Genomic DNA, 17,057 nt, shown 5'->3' with positions numbered 1-17,057 from the left:
TGTGGTCTTGAACTCCTGGGCTCAAGTGATTCGCCAACCTTGGTCCCCCAAAGTGCTGGATTACAGGCATGAGCCATCATGTCCGGCCATAACTAGTTTAAGAGATGACAACTTATTTTAGATAATGAGTAAAAAAATAGTTTACCTTTTAAAAAAAATTTACCTTTTAACTTCATCTCTCTCCATCCCCCATTTTGACTTTGTTGCCTCAATTTGCATGCTTTACATTACCTATCTCTTAACAGATTGCTGTAGCTATTATTGTTTTTAAAAGATTTGTCTTTGGCCGGGCATGGTGGCTCATGCCTGTAATCCCAGCACTTTGGGAGACTGAGGTGAGCAGATCATGAAGTCAAGAGATCGAGACCATCCTAGCCAACATGGTGAAACCCTGTCTCTACTAAAAATACAAAAACTAGCTGGGTGGGGTGGTGTGCACCTGTAATCTCAGCTACTTGGGAGGCTGAGCAGGGAGAATCACTTGAACCTGAGAGGCAGAATTTATAGTGAGCCAAGATCACACCACTGCACTCCAGCCTGATGACAGAGCGAGACTCCATCTCAAAAAATATATATATATATTTGTCTTTTGGGCTTTACAGCAGAGTAATAGAAAGATTGCGTGCCAAAATTACAGTAATAGAACATTCTAGGTTGGTTCATGTACTTAATTTTCCCAAAGCCTAATACCTTGAAGTTTTCTTTTTGCATGTGTCTTTTTCTCTCAGATTGAAGAAATCTCTTGTATTTCTTGTACGACCTGTCTGATAGTGGTAAATTTTTTCATCTTTTGTTTTTATCTTTCCTTCATATTTGAAGGACAATTTTGGTGAATATATTATTCTTGAATGGCAGTTTTTTCTTTGAGCACTGCGAAAATGTTTCGCTTCCTCATGGCCTGTACAGTTTGTTGCCAGAAGAATTGCAGCTTGTTTACCTGTTATTTGCATCTTTTCTCTTGATGCTTTCAGGATCTTCTCTTTATCCTTGACCTTTGAGAGTTTGACTATTATATGCTTTGGGGTGATCTCATTTGGGTGGTTTCTGTTTGGTATTCTCAGACACTCCTGAACCTGGCTGTTTATATCTTTCCCAAGTTTTGGAATGTTTTCTATTATTATTTATTTGAATAAACTTTCTCACTCAGCTCCCTCTTGAATACTAATAATTCTCACATTTGACTTTTAAGGTAAATTTTTTTTTTATATCTTATAGGCAGAAGTCACTTATTTTCAGTCTTACTTTTCTTTTTCCTTCTCTGATAGTATATTTGCAAACAGCCTTTGAGCTCCCTGAATTATTCCTCTCCTTTGTCCATTCTGCTGTGATGAGTTTTTCAGCTCAGCAAATGTATTTTCTAGGGCCAAGATTTTTGTTTGATTTTAAAATTTCTTTGTTAAATTTCTCTGATAAATTTCAGAATTTCTTTTCTATATTTTCTTGGACCTCACTGATATTCCTTAAACTGTATTTTGAATTCTTGTTCAGAGAGCTCACAAATCACCATCTTGTTAGGGTCAGTCATTGGATTTTTGCTTTGTCCTTTTGTGTGTGTGGGGGGGTCACAGTTCCTTGTTTGATGTTGTTTCTTGTTTCTTTTCTTTTTTTTTTTGAGACGGAGTCTTGCTCTGTCACCAGGCTGGAGCACAGTGGTGCAGTCTCAGCTCACGGCAACGTCCACCTCCCGGGTTCAAGCGATTCTTCCGCCTCAGCCTCCCAAGTAGCTGGGTCTGTAGGCGGGTACCAAACGCCCAGCTAATTTTTGTATTTTTAGTAGAGATGGGGTTTCACCATGTTGGCCAGGATGATCTCGATCTCTTGACCTCGTGATCCACCCGCTTCGGCCTCCCAAAGTGCTGGGATTACAGGCATGAGCCACTGCGCCTGGCTGATGTTGTTTCTTATAGGTATATATCTATGTCTGCATTAAAGGATCAGCTAGTTAGTCCACTTTCCATTGTCTGCCTTGCCTTGTTTTGTTTTATATTGGCTATGTTTCCTTAGCAAATCTTTACTACTACGTCACTGCATACATTTCAGCTCTACGTGGCAGATGAAGTCCAGATTTGCCTTGGTTTGGCTTATCCTGAAAAGGAGACGTCCCAAGGGAACAATCCTGGCAGTGTGTCAAAGTTGGCTGGGGGGCTCATGCCCAAGGGACCTGTGGAATGTACCTCCTACACCATGGCGCTGCTGAAGAGCCACTCTGATTTGGTGTCTCCTTTGGCCAAGTTACAGAGCAGAGTTGCTGGGATTGGGAATGGCGGTTTCACCTCACGTCTTTTTCTCTGCCTGTCCTCAAGCTATTTCTCCCTTCAGGCAGTGACGATGGTTCCTGTGGGTTAAGGCAAGGACAGGTTTCCTGCCAGGAAACCCAAGATAGTGGGAAAACGAGTGGGCCGCCTCAGCCTCACTTTTTCCAGTGTAGAAATATGAGTTGGCAGAAGATTTTCTGCCCACTTGTTACCAGACAGAAGTGGGGGGAAAGGCGTTATGAATGTGGAAGCCTGATTCTCCTATCACCTGCCCAGAGTTTTTCACTTCTCTGTGGTTCTGGAATCTGTCTCATCCTCGTATTTGAGTTCTGGGTTGTTGCTGGTGAAAATCTCAGAGCTATATATTTGGTTTTGGTTTTCTGTTGGGTAGAGGGGAGTGAAGCCAGCTTGCTTCTATGCTGCCATTTATAAACTTTTGGAGTATTGCCCCTACTTTAATTAAAGTTATTTCCATCTTTCTCTCATTATATGAAAATATATCTCATCTTTTAGTGCTTATTTTGACTCTAGTTTTTATTCTAAGGTTCTACCTGTATCTATGCTTGTTCAGTTATTTGTTATTAACTAATTTATGTTAACTTGTTCATTTCTTCACTTAGTTTTATACATCTTATATGAAGGACTAATGATCTTTTTATTTCTTTTAGACCTTAACTTATTCATTTTAATTATATCTAGGCCTCAGGTGATTTCATTATGTCTTTTAGAGTGGTTGTGTCTGAACATATACATAGGGAATCCATATTATTTTTATCATAAATTAGTTTCATTTTATCTTGATTTTATACTGGAGTTAGGAATCTATATAAAATTTTAAAAATCAATGTGTAGATTTTCAAATCTATGAATTGCTATTTAAAATATTAAAGAGGGCAATACATAATATTAATATGAAAATGGAATGTTGTCTTATAGGGTTGTGAACACTGCATTAGATAATCGCTAATGTTTTCTCATCCCCCAAATCCTATGACTACCTGGTTTCTTTAACCTTATCAAGAACAGTGAACACCACTGTTTCCCAAAACAGTATATATTCCACTCACAGAAACTCGTGCTAAGTTGACCATACTCTTTTGCTAGTACAAATGTTTATTTTCTACTAATAAAATATTAGCCATTTTTCTGTTATTATTTCATTGAATTGAAGAGCTCTTGCTGAATCAAGTGATTCAAACATTAGTTCTTCCAACATGATTATTTCACACCCATCTCTGTGCATTCTTCTTACCTAGCTTGACAAGGTGGAGCATGGAGGTATTACTTCCTCTTTCAGTACAAGCAGTTACTGAGAGGTTGTAGATGTCTCCTGGAGGTAAGCTGAGAATTGCAGTCATGACATTGCGTGTCACCTGCAAGATCATCAAAATCAAGGGTTTAAACTTTTAGTGAATAAGCCAGTGGACCACCCCAAACAACCTAAGGAGTATAGCAGACACATTCCCTCTCCGTTCTATGCTGCAATCTGCAATTTATTATATTATAGGTACGTTAAATCTTCTGAAAATTTTACAAATTCATCAGCTGGGGCCAGTGCAAGGTAGCTTTAACAATGCATTATATACATCAGAACAATTTTGCAATTAATTTCCTAATTTGGAATGGGTCTTATACTGACATTTTCTTACATATTCACAACAGGTTTTAAAAAAGACAGTTACTGGGTTGCTTCTGATATGTACATTCTAAGAAGTTCAAAAGAAACTTAGCTGAGCATGGTGGTGGGTGCCTGTAGCTCCCGCTACTTGGGAAGCTGAGGCAGGGCAATCACTTGAACCTGGGAGCAGAGGTTGCAGTGAGCCAAGATATCACCACGGCACTCCAGCCTGGTGACAGAGCTAGACTCCATCTCAAAAAAAANAAAAAAAAAAAAAAAAAAAAAAAAAAAAAAAAAAAAAAAAAAAAAAAAAAAAAAAAGAAAAGAAACCTACTCGTATCTACAGACATGTGGCTTCCTACCTACTGGCCCTTATTATTTCCCATCCTCCCCTACAGGTAGAGGGGTTGATGTGACCCAGCTCTGACCAGTGGATTGTAAGTAGAAGTCACGTGGACAACTTATAGTTCAGTTCACATCCTGTAAGTGCTGGGCTTCCACATCCTCCCCTTTTCTTTCCCCCTTCCTGCAAGTTGGAATGTGGATGTAATGGTGATAAAGGTTCCTCTCTCCTCTCTACACACAGGAACTACGCGTAGTGGGCAGATGGAACAACAAAACAGAATTTGCATCCCTGGATGACCCCTTAGGGCAGAAGGGCCTGGTTAGTCCTGTGCTTTCATGGGAGAGGCAGAAACTTCTATTTTGTTTGAGCCACTCTCCTTTTGTTTGTTTCTTTACTTCAGTAGTTTAATCTGTACCTTAATCAATAAACATCAAAAAGTGTATTTTGGAGAAAAGAAGTCAGTAGTCTCAAAGTCCCCAAATCTTTAGGTGTTGGTGATATATGGGAAAAATTTGGAAATATATTAATTGTAGTTTTCTTGAAAATGTTTGGCATCCTGAAGAAAAAGCTCAAATCGTAGTTCTAAATATAAGTGAAATCAACAGCTGCAATGACTACAGCTCACGGTTACAGATTAAACGGTAAACTCTATGAAAGGAAGAATTTAATGTTTGTTCACTGTCTTATCTCTAGAGCCTAAAACAGACTACAGGTATGCAAACATTTGACGCCACAATAAATGATTGCTTAGTGGTTTTCAGTAGTTCATAAAACTAAATGTACAGACACACAATACTGGCATTCAAAGAAACATACACTCTTTTTAATTTTCTTTTTTCCTTCTGCAACAACCATCCAGTGGAGCATTCTAGAATGGGACAGGTCTGTTGTATCATCCCCATATGTCCAACTGATATATAACAGACTGTTGAAATATTCCACAGAAGTGATTTCTGGAGCCACTGGCGCTACAAGGGAAAGAAAAAGCACAATGTAGTATAATAGACTCATAAATACAGTATTTAGCAGTAGAGCATGAAATCCCATTTAGATTCAACTTAGCAAATTAGAATTCAAAGCACATGATAGTCCTGGTAACTACTGGACCTCTCAGTAACAGTGAAGGATGGTGACACACGGTGGGCACTTGTTTTATGGGATCCAACACCTTATATCTCTAAGATACAAGACACCCAGACCCATCTGTACCTGAGGATATCAAAGTCTTTTATATAAATATCACCATTACAAGAGTCCTAAAGGGGTCACTTGTTTGGATATATTTGTTACATCAGCCAATGAATATTAATAGGCATCAATAGAGTTATAATCCAAGTAGGATTAAAAAATCCTAGAGTCCTGTAAACGTAAGTCTCTTTTATTTACTTGCAGCAAAGACGTTTATGGGAATGAAGAACAGTAGGATACAAGGGTAGAAAGATAGAAGATAATAGTATTACAAGTAAGATAGAAGACAAATGTTATTTCCATAAAATAACAAGACATTATTATTGACAATGTCTAGCCCAGTGCTTTGCAGAAAACAGGCTCTTAATAAATGTTGCTGAAGCAAGTAGTAAGAGAGAGAAAGAAGAGAAGAACAAGCTTTTTTTTTTTAAAAAAAATTATGCCACGAAGCTAAATTCTAACACTGAGTTTGCTACTTTATCATCTTACACATTTAAAGTTTTAAAAATTTAGGCAGGGAATGCCTGTAATCCCCGCATTTTGGGAAGCCATGGTGGGTGGATCACTTGAGTCCAGGAGTTTGAGACCAGCCTGGGCAACATAGCGAAACTCCATCTCTACAAAAAAATTAAAAAATTTAGCTGGGCATGGTGGCACACCCTGTAGTCCCAGCTGCTAGGGAGGCTGAGGTGGGAGGGCTGTTTAAGCCCAGGAGATTCAGGCTGCAGGGAACCGTGAGCCTGCCATTGCATTCCAGCCTGGGTGACAGAGTGAAACCTTGGCTTAAAAAAATATTTACTTTTGTTTACTTATTTATTTTTGGCAGCGTCTCACTTTGTCACCCAAGCTGGAGTGCAGTGGTGCAATCTCAGCTCATTACAGCATCGACTTCCCAGGCTCAAGCATCCCTCCTGCCTCAGCCTGCCAAGTAGCTAGGACCACAGGTGCAGGCCACCACACTCGGCTCATTTTCATATTTTTAGTAGACACGGGGTCTTTTTATGTTGCCTAGGCTGGTCTTGAACTCCTGGGTTCAAGCGATCTGTTCACCTTGGCCTCCCAAGGTGCTGGGATTATAGGCATGAGCTTCCGCACCCAGCTGAAGAAAAAGAAAAAATTAAAAATTTGTTAACTAGGCAGGAGAATTCACCACAAACTTTATACTATATAGGCTTTGAAAGCATATTTTAATTACTTTTTAAAGTAACTGCTAATTCTGGTTATTTCAAAAAGCAAACACACCGTTGAATTTAAATCCCATGTATATGTTTGAAGGCAGTAGGTATTCCATTCTGAGATAGAGGACAATGTCAACTTAAATCTTTAGAGAATTTCTAGAAAGTATAGAGAATTATTTCCCCCAATATGATGCTAATACTTACAACAAACATTCATAACTGGCTATGCTTTCACAAATAATTTTTCACTGAAGAATTTGTAATATATAAAGTAAAAACACATTTCTGTTTCATGTGAAATAGGACTAGCATTTATATAGTATGTTTAGCAATAAAACCTTGAAATATCAGCAATGCATCTAACAAGTAACACAAATCTACATCATATTTCAGAATATTCTACTAAAGGAAAATAACATTGGCTTCCTTATAGCAACCTAATATAGTCCAACAGATTTCATCATATACAAGAACCTATGCATATATTTCTTCAAAGGATATTTTCTCATGTCCTAATTTTCATAACGAAAAGAGACATCTTTAAAATTACAAATCCAGAAGTACATATCTTTCCTCTCACATGTCGGATTTCTATTTCCATGTTGTTGCTTTAAAACCTAGCATCTTGCTGGAAGACCACAAGATGTCACTATTTGTTTATTAATAATTTGGTCCCTCAGAATAATTACCATGATTGAAGCTAGCCAACTGAATTGCCTGATGAGGATGGTAGACTTGAGTTCCTAATAAATCACATCTAATTCAACTATTTTGTTCCTATTTCCTTTAATATCACGCAATTTGGAAAATTCAAAGTATAGAAAAGTTAGGCATGGGATTCTTATTTGCTTTAAATGAGGAGGTAAAAAACATCACACACTCATGTATTTTTACTTTATATATTACAAATTCTTCAGTGAATAATTGTTTTGAAAGCATAGCTAGTCATGAATGTTTGTTTTATGAGTATTAGAATCCACTTTGGGAGGCCGAGGCAGGTGGATAACCTGAGATCATGAATTTGAGACCAGCTGGGCCAACATGGTGAAACCCCTCTCTACTAAAAATACAAAATAAATTAGCTGGGCATGGTGGCGCATGCTTGTAATCCTAGCTACTTGGGAGGATGAGGCAGGAGAATTGCTTGAACCCAGGAGGCGGAGGTCGCAGTGAGCTGAGAGTGAGCCATTGCACTCCAGCCTGGGCAACAGAGTGAAGCTCCTTCTCAAAAAATAAAGTATTAGTATCATATTAGGCCTGTCAGGAGGTAGGGGGCGAGGGGAGGGAGAGCATTAGGACCAATACCTAATGCATGCAGGTCTTAAAAACTAGACTATGGGTTGATAGGTGCAACAAATCACCATGGCACATGTATCCCAGAACTTAAAATAAAATTTAAAAAATGTTAAAAAAATATATAACAAACCTGCATGTTCTGCACATGTATCCCAGAAGTTAAAGTAAAATTTAAAAAATATATACAAAAAAACCTACTGGAATTTTCAACTGGTTTACAAAATAAGTATAAAAATGATAATAATCTGTCATATATAACAGTGACTTATGTTACATGATTTAATTCTCATACATACTGTGAGGTATTTATTATTATTCTTTATTATTTATTTATTATAATTATACCCATTTCATAGATGTGAGAATTGAGACCATCTCCGTCAATATGTTCAGACAATACCTGTAGACTGCTGGTTCAGCATGACTTATTTATTTGACCCAGGAAAAGATAGGAAATCGTCAAAGATTTCATTGGAGACAATTTACCAGATAAATAGCTTGTATATTAACCATAGTTTATTGATCCAGACTTGCTATGTCCATTTAAATTGTTATAAACTTTGCCTGATCCTAGTCAGTTTCCCATCTTGGAAGGCATACCTTAAACCACTTGAGCCAGAAAGCCAAATCCTATTAATATTTCATTTCTTTTGTTTCCCATTAAGAGACAGTGCAATGACTGTCAAGGTGGTGTTCAATATATTAAGTTTTGCTCCCCTAACCAGTTGTCTCTAAGTAGGCTGTAGAGCCTATTTAGCTGACATTTTAGGGGGTTTTACCAGCAAAAAAATAGAAGCCCAGAGTCATTGAGATAATTTGCTCAAAGTTTGGCAGCTAGAAATGAGCAGTCCCAGGTTCAGATATTACATCTGGGGTTTTACCAGGCAACTGTCCTGCCAGGAAGGAAACAGCATTCTCAGAAAGTTATTATCAATATAGCTAAACTATAAGAATTATTGATACAGTGAAGTTTAATTGTGATTAAATATGTGATTATCAATATACGCAAAAGCCTAATGCAGTGCTTGCCAAATAATGGATTTTTTTTTCTCCTTTTTGGGTATTCTTTCACTTTTCTGTTCTAATATTACTATTAAAATCTGGAAGAAAAAGTGCTCTGGATATTGGCTAGTAAAGAAAAGAGACATGCTTACGTAAGTTAATTGTGTAAGAATTCACAGATGATTGATTTCTTTCCACTTTTTTTCATTGATAAATTTCAACAGAGTAAACTAGATGTCCACTGAGGAAACCATTTGCCAAAATTATTCCCCTAAGCAGTATTTTTCTCCTCTGTTTTCTCAGGACAACTCTAATTACAACCTTGTTTGATAAAAGGTTCTTGAAAAGTCTTGGTTCAAACAATGAGGGTTAGTGTTTCTTTGAGGAATTTCCCCTTTTCATTGCTATCTCTGACTACTGATGATGGAACTACATAATTTAAGGTTCCTAAGGATAAAAGACCAATCATTTTGTAAGTGCTTAAACTTTGTGTCATGTATTTTGCAAAATAGCCTATTTAATAGTGAAGTTGTAATAAATAATAACAGATAACTGATACTATTATTATCCCCATTTTCAACATGAAAAAAACTGAGGCCTAGTAAATTTAACGTGCTCAAGGTTAAATTTCTGTGGTGTGCAGGAGGGTATATTAAAATCCAGATCTATCTGCCTCCGAAGCCTACTTTTTACTTCTACAATGGACCCTACTACAGTCAGATTATGACTTTAAAAGTGGCTTAATTAATAAGGAAATGGAGGCACTCTAACAAATATAATCATCATATGGGTAAAATCAATTGACTGTGCAGTGTGAAGCTGTTGGCTGTACCTGCCACATCTCCATTCTAATCAATCCTAGCTGGGGAGTAAATAAATCAAGGTCAGTGCCTCAGAATAAAAATAAGCCAAGGGTGGTAACTCAGAATAAAAATGATATTTTAATTTTTAAAGATTATCAACTGGACAAAATAATGAATGATCAGAATCAATATCATCTCTCATGAAATTGATGTTCACCCAGTGCTGGGTAAATGGCACTTTCTAGAGCTTTGGAGCCTCGATAACTCCTCACAATAATGCTCTCTTCTCACGGAACCATTCCCCACACATGCCTCACCTGTTATGAAGCTGATGGTGGAGCTGTCACAGCAGCTCAATTCTGGATCTCCCCATGTCACCATGGTAACCCGGAAGTTGTAGTACCATGCTGGCAGCAGATTAGCTATTCTCTGAATGAGAAAAGCAAGCAAGGAGACAAAAGACTGAGGGTGAAAGTGTTATTTTTGGAGTAGAGTTACTTTCATTAGGTCTTAAAAAAATTAATAAGTCATTTTAATTTTCCTTTTTAGTGTGTTTTTCTATTTCCTAAATTTATGATAATAAAATATTCTTTCTAGAATGAAATGAGACATAAATAAAATAGAATACAAAAATATGATTTTTAAAGGTGATTCAAAGATATAGAGCCAAAGATTTCCAATATTTGTTTCATTTAGCAATTTCCTAATATCACACCCATGAAATAGTGCTTATCTGTAAGTGACTATACATACATATCTCCCTATTTCTAAGACAAATAACCTCTCACAACTCTGTGTTTTTTCAATGTAAACCATGAACAGGAGTCCTTCAGAGTCTTCAACTGGGTAGAGAGCAATTGTGTACTTTGTGAATAGCCTGTGGGTAACCTACACTTTTCAAAATTATTCCAATTTCAGAAAGAGCAATTTTTACCTGTTTTCTTAAAAACCATCCTCTAAAAGCCTGACATTAGAGGTATTTAATAGATTAGTAGTTGTCACAAAGAGTCATCATTAAAGTTAGGCAGTGTCAATTAACTATTGAATACCAAAGGGAAATCTCTGTGTGTCCCTCCCTCCCCAGGAGCAGGGAGAAGCAATAAGTACTTGATTGCTCTATTCTGCTTTAAGCAAATTTGTTAGGAAAATATGTAAAAAATGTTGATTAACAAATACATTCAATTGGAGATGACAGCTAGCTTCATACAATTATCTCTTTCTCTCTCAAAACAAAAAAGAACCCCAAAACCTAAAAGCAAAACAACTAAAAAACCTTGAAAATAGCCATACCTATCTGTATGGTTTGGCTGTGTCCCACCCAAATCTCATCTTGAATTCCCACTATTGTTGGAGGGACCTGGTGGGGGGTAACTGAATCATGGGGGCAGGTCTTTCCTGTGCTATTCTCATGATAGTGAGTAACTGTCATGAGATCTGATGGTTATTATAAGGGGGAGTTTTCCTGTGTAAGGTCTTTTTGCTTGCTGCCATCCATGTAAAATGTGACTTGCTCCTCCTTGCCTTCGACCATGATTGTGGGGCTTCCCCAGCTACGTGGAACATTAAGCCTAATTAAATCTCTTTCTTTTGAAAATAGCCCAGTCTTGGGTATGTCTTTGTCAGCAGAGTGAAAACGGGCCAATACAGTAAATTGGTACAGAGAGTGGAGTGCTGCTGAGAAGATACCCAAAATTTGTAACTGGGTAACAGGCAGAGGTTGGAACAGTTTGGAGAGCTCAGAAAACAGTAAAATGTGGGAAATTTTGGAACTCCCTAGAGACTTGTTGAATGGCTTTGACCAAATGCTGATAATGATATTGACAATGAAATCCAGGCTGAGGTGGTCTCAGGTGGGGATGAAGAACGTGTTGGAAACTGGAGCAAAGGTGACTCTTGTTATGTTTCAGTATAGAGACTGGCAGGATTTTGCCCTTGCCCTAGAGATTTGTGGAACTTAAGAGAGATGATTTAGGGTATCTGTCAGAAGAAATTTCTAAGCAGCAAAACATTCAAGAGGTGAGTTGGGTGCTGTTAAAGGCATTCAGTTTTAAAAGGGAAACAGAGCATAAAAGTTTGGAAAATTTACAGCCTGACAATATGATAGAAAAGAAAGTTCTATTTTCTGAGGAGAAACTCAAGCTGCCTGCAGAAATTTGCATAAGCAATGAGGAACTGAATGTTAATCCCCAAGACAAGGGAAAAATGTCTTCAGGGCATGACAGCGGTCTTCACAGTAGCCCCTCCCATCACAGGCCTGGAGGCCTAGGAGGAAAATGTGGTTTCACAGCCCAGGCCCAGGGTGCCTGTGATGTGTACAGCCTAGTAACTTGGTGCCCTGCCTCCTAGCCACTCCAGCCATGGGTGAAAGGGGCCAACACAGAGCTCAGGGGGTGGCTTCAGAGGCTGTAAGCCCCAAGCCCTGGCAACTTCCACATGGTGTTGAGCCTGTGGGTGCATAGAAGTCAAGAATTGAGGTTTGAGAATGTCTGCCTAGATTTCAGAAGATGTATGGAAACACCTGGATGCCCAGGCAAAATTTGCTGCAGGGGCGGGGCCCTCATGGAGAACCTCTGCTAGGGCAGTGCAGAAGGGAAATGTGGGACTGGGGACCCCATACAGAGTCCCTACTGGGGTATTGCCTAGTGGAGCTGTGAGAAGAGGGCCACCATCCTCCAGGCCCCAGAATGGTAAGCCCACCAACAGCTTGCACTGTGCACTTGGAAAAGCCACACTTAATGCCAGCCTGTGAATGCAGCCAGGAAAGGGGATATATTCTGCAAAGCCACATGGGTGGAATTGCCAAAGACCATGGAAACTCATGTCTTGCATCAGTGTGACCTGGATATGAGACATGGAGTCAAAGGAGATAATTTTGGAGCTTTAAGATTTGACTGCACCACTGGATTATGGACTTGCATGGGGACCTGTAGCCTGTTTGTTTTGGCCAATGTTTCAAATTTGGAACAGTTGTATTTATCCAATGCCTGTACAACCAGTGTATCTAGGAAGTAACTAACTTGTTTTTGATGTTACAGACTCATAGGCAGAAGGGACTTGCTCTGTCTTGGATGAGATTTTTGACTGTGGATTTTTGAGTCAGTGCTGAAATTAGTTAAGACTTTGTGGAACTGTTGGAAAGGCATGATCGGTTTTTGAAATGTGAGGATATGAGATTTGGGAAGGGCCCGGGGTGGAATGATATGATTTGGCTTGTTCCCACCCAGATCTCATCTTGAATTTGCACATGTTGTGAGAGGGACCTGGTGGGAGGTAACTGAATCATGGGGGCAGGTCTTTCCCATGCCATTTTTGTGATAGTAAGTCTCATGAGATTTGATGATTATTATAAGGGAGAGCTTTCCTCCGCAAGCTCTCTTTGCCTGCTGCCATCCATATAAAAACGTGACTTGCTCCACCTTCCCTTCCATCATGATTGTGAGGCTTCCACAGCCACATGGAACTGTAAGTCCAATGAAACCTCTTTCTTTTGTAAATTGCCCAGTCTTGGGTATGTCTTTATCAGCAGTGTGAAAATGAACTAATGCACCATGTGTATTTACAAAATTATCAAATTTATAGATAATTTTTTAAAGACACATTTGTTACATAAAATCATGCCTGTTCCCATAGGAAAGAGTGACAGTTGGTTAAGGGAAAATTACCACGGATGCAGTTAAGGAGACAGTTGCTGCTATTTCATAGTAGGTTGTCCACTCTGATGTCATTGTAGCAGGGTTGAAATAAAACATTTCAACGACATATTTTCTGAACACGCCTAAATAAGGTCTGGTCCAGCTCAGAACCACTGCTGTAGGACCCAAGGGATAGAGCATTAAATCCTTTATTCCAGTGGGAACTAAAAACAAGAGGGGAGGGGTTGAAAAAAGAAAGTTAAGAGGAATGTTTACTGTCTTAGCAACAGCCTCAAACTTCTACTTAATGACCAGACTTTTCATTCTTCTGATACAATCCCTTCCCTCCCTCCCTCCCTCCCTCCTTCCTCCCTCCCTCCCTCCCTCCCTCCCTTCCTTCCTTCCTTCCCTCCCTCCCTCCCTACCTCCCCTTTCTTCCCTCCTCCCTCCCCTTCCTTCCTCCCTCCCCTTCCCTCCTCTCTCTCTTTTTCCTTTTTTTCTTTCTTTCTTTCCCTTTATTTTTTGGTTCAGTGTGTTGCTATGTTACCAAGGCTGGATTCAAATTACTGGGCTAAGCAGTCCTCCCACCTCAGCCTCCCAAGTAGCTGGAACTTTAGGTGTCTACCTCATGGCACACAGCTTTATTCTTGTTATATAATCATTGAAAACTAAAGCAAGTATGTTTGCCTCTGATTTTTCCCCCAAGTATTAAATATTGATACTGTCTTTCAAGTAGACAGTTCTAATTATTTATTACTCTGAAGGTAGAGTATTAAATTAACTAACATAAGCCTTCAAAATACAATGATAATGATTTGAGCTTGCACATTGCATCCCTCCAGTCAGTACCCTAATATATATGTCATTCTTCTTGTGGCTAGCAACTTACCAATAGCAAATGTCACAGGATCTGAAGGTGGTCCAATCAAAGGGCCCTTCCTTAGGTATATCACAACCTGGTACTGGGCACCAGGAACCAGATTTTCAATGATAGGTTTGCTTGAGTTCACCTTTAAAATAAACACCCAATAAGATTTACTTAGAGCTGGGCTTTCAGAATGTGACACAGAGGCAGAAATAATATTCGAGGACTCTTTTTGGAATCACAGATGACTTTGAAATCCAAAAAGCTTTACTCAAGCTGGAAGGTCAGATTCCAAAATTATCCAAAATTAGGATGATTTATAGTTTATGTGAACACTGAAGGGAACCTAGGACATTCAAGTTTTGTTTATCCTAAGCCATGGGAACTGCTTTATACCCATCAATGTCAATTGTATCTATGTACACTAGAGACACATCAGCCTCTAACCCTAATCAAATCAGCAATACCATGAAGAGAGTTTGACATCCTAAATTGTAGTGTCAGCTGATTACATGTAAAGATCAGTACAGAAATGTCTTGTCTCTTGTCACTTAGAAGCATGTAATATGTAATTATAGAAATGGAAATGACCGCTGGGCACAGTGGCTCGTGCCTGTAATCCAAGCACTTTGGGAGGCCAAGGCAGACGGATCATTTGAAGTCAGGAGTTCAAGACCAGCTTGATGAACAAGGTGAAAACCCGTCTCTACTAAAATACAAAGAAAATTAGCCAGGCATGGTGGTGGCATGGTGGCGCCTGTAATCTCAGCTACTCAGGAGGCTGAGGTAGGAGAATTGCTTGAACCCAAGAGGCAGAGGTTTCAGTGAGCCGAATCATGCGACTGCACTTTAGCCTGGGTGACAGAGCAAGACTAGTGCTCAAAAAAAAAAAAAAAAAAAAAGAAAAGAAATGGAAATGACTTCAGAGACTACCTAGTTCAAAGTGCTCATTTAATAAAGTAAAGCCAGAGAATGGCCAAGATCATATGTTTAGATGCAGTCTTGGGACTGGAAGCCTAGTGTTGTAGTGTTGGGACCTCTAATCTACACTACGGGCAGGTCACTGTGCTAAGCATCGAGCTATCCTGGTCAGCACCATACCAGGCTGTTGTAGCCCCTAAAATAATATTGTAGAGTATATTTCTCATTTAGATGAGACCTTCTTTACTGTTCTTTTTTTTCTTTTTTTTTTTTTTTTTGAGGTGGAGTCTTGCTCTGTTGCCCAGGGTGGAGTGAAGTGGCATGATCTTGGCTCACTGCAACCTCCCCCTCCCAGGTTCAAGTAATTCTCTTGCCTCAGCCTCCTGAGTAGCTGGGATTATGGTTGCGCACCACCATGACTGGCTAATTTTTGTATTTTTAGTAGAGACAGAGTTTTGCCGTGTTGATCAGTCTGGTCTCGAACTCCCGACCTCAGGTGATCCACCCAACTTGGCCTCCCAAAGTGCTGAGATTACAGGCATGAGCCACTACGCCTGGTCCTGCTCTTAAAAAAAATTTTGGATACATAACAAATACCATATAGAGAAAAATAGTGAGAAAGTGTAGATGAGTAAAATGCATTTTATTTTTTATTTTGTATTTTTTTGAGAAGGAGTCTCACTCTGTTGCTAGGCTGGAGTGCAGTGGCACCATCTTGGCTCACTGCAACATCTGCCTCCTGAGTTCAAGCAATCCTCCTGCCTAAGCCTCCCGAGTAGCTGGGACTACAGGCACGCGCCGCCATGCCCAACTAATTGTTTTGTATTTTTAGTAGAGACAAGCTTCACCATGTTGGCCGGGATGGTCTTGACCTCTTGACCTTGTGATCTGCTCACCTCGGCCTCCCAAAGTGCTGGGATTACAGGCGTGAGCCACCATGCCCGGCACAAAATGCATTTATTAAAATGGAGTGTTGACATGCACAAGAATTGATGATTCAACTAAGAGATTAAAGTGCTGCTTTGACCTTTAGTGTCTCTAATATTTAAGACAGCATTGCTTGGTGGAAAGAGCACAGGTTCTTTTTTGAGACTACCTGGAATCAAATCCTGACTCTGCTCCTTATTAGCATGGGGGTTTATTTGTGCTTTATAATTTATTTAAAATTCTTACCTTGGTTTCTTCATTGCTAAAATATAGGTAATAAAATTATATACTTCATAGAGTTTTAGAATGCTTAAACCAGAGTATCAATAAATATTAACCTTTATTGATCTAATCAACTTTTTGGCCTCTAGGATACATAAAATTTTGGAATTCCTACAGAAAGGAACATGAATCAGTGGAGAACAATATTGTTTATAGCTTATCTATGTTGTAAGGTGTTTTTTAGAGTCTCATTAACATTTTAAGGATTAATATAGAACTGGTGATATGATAGGAATTTTAGAGCTTTCCACGCCAGAAACTGATTATACACAGTAGAAACTGTGTAATTTGAATTGGTACAACTTGCTCTACATGTAAGCAAAAGGAGCCAAATACCAAAATTTATTTTCCATTGGCTTAAACAAAATAAGATTACATTGAATTAATAAATTAGCATTTTTCATTCTTTCTTTCCTATTTATACTCTTTCACATCAGGGTTTCTTGCACAGGTTTTAGATTTTTAATTCTGCTGGAAGCCATATAGACAGATCTAGTCAACTACATCTCATCTGATAGAGACTTGTCTTTTTTCTCTTTCTCTCTTTCCTCCCTTCTCTTTCTCTCTTTCCTCCCTTCTCTTTCTTTCCCCCTTCCTTCCTTCCCTCCCTCCCTCCCTCCCTCCCTCCTTCCTTCCTTCCTTCCTTCCTTCCTTCCTTCCTTCCTCTCTCTCTTTCTTTCTTTCTTTTTCTTCTTTTTTTCTTTCTCTTTCTCGCTTTCTCATTCTTTCTTACTTTCCCTCCCT

General features: G+C 39.0%; 1 protein-coding gene across 2 annotated transcripts in view; it reads right to left on the bottom strand.

Moving 5' to 3' along the window:
• PTPRO (protein tyrosine phosphatase receptor type O) overlaps positions 1-17,057 on the bottom strand; it is a 276,527-nt gene that overhangs the window by 70,186 nt on the left and 189,284 nt on the right. For both annotated transcript variants that reach the window (XM_017528611.2, XM_017528620.2), the window contains exons 8-12: positions 14,208-14,328; positions 13,349-13,542; positions 10,004-10,115; positions 5,036-5,187; positions 3,508-3,628 (exon numbers count right to left, since the gene is read on the bottom strand). In XM_017528611.2, the coding sequence (XP_017384100.1) occupies positions 3,508-3,628; positions 5,036-5,187; positions 10,004-10,115; positions 13,349-13,542; positions 14,208-14,328 (700 nt within the window). The remainder of the gene's footprint in view (positions 1-3,507; positions 3,629-5,035; positions 5,188-10,003; positions 10,116-13,348; positions 13,543-14,207; positions 14,329-17,057) is intronic.

Source organism: Cebus imitator, unplaced genomic scaffold, assembly GCF_001604975.1.
Source record: "Cebus imitator isolate Cc_AM_T3 unplaced genomic scaffold, Cebus_imitator-1.0 Scaffold2, whole genome shotgun sequence".
Taxonomy (NCBI): Eukaryota; Metazoa; Chordata; class Mammalia; order Primates; family Cebidae; genus Cebus; species Cebus imitator.
Note: the sequence above shows the minus strand (reverse complement) of the source record. Positions and strands in the feature narration are given on the sequence as shown.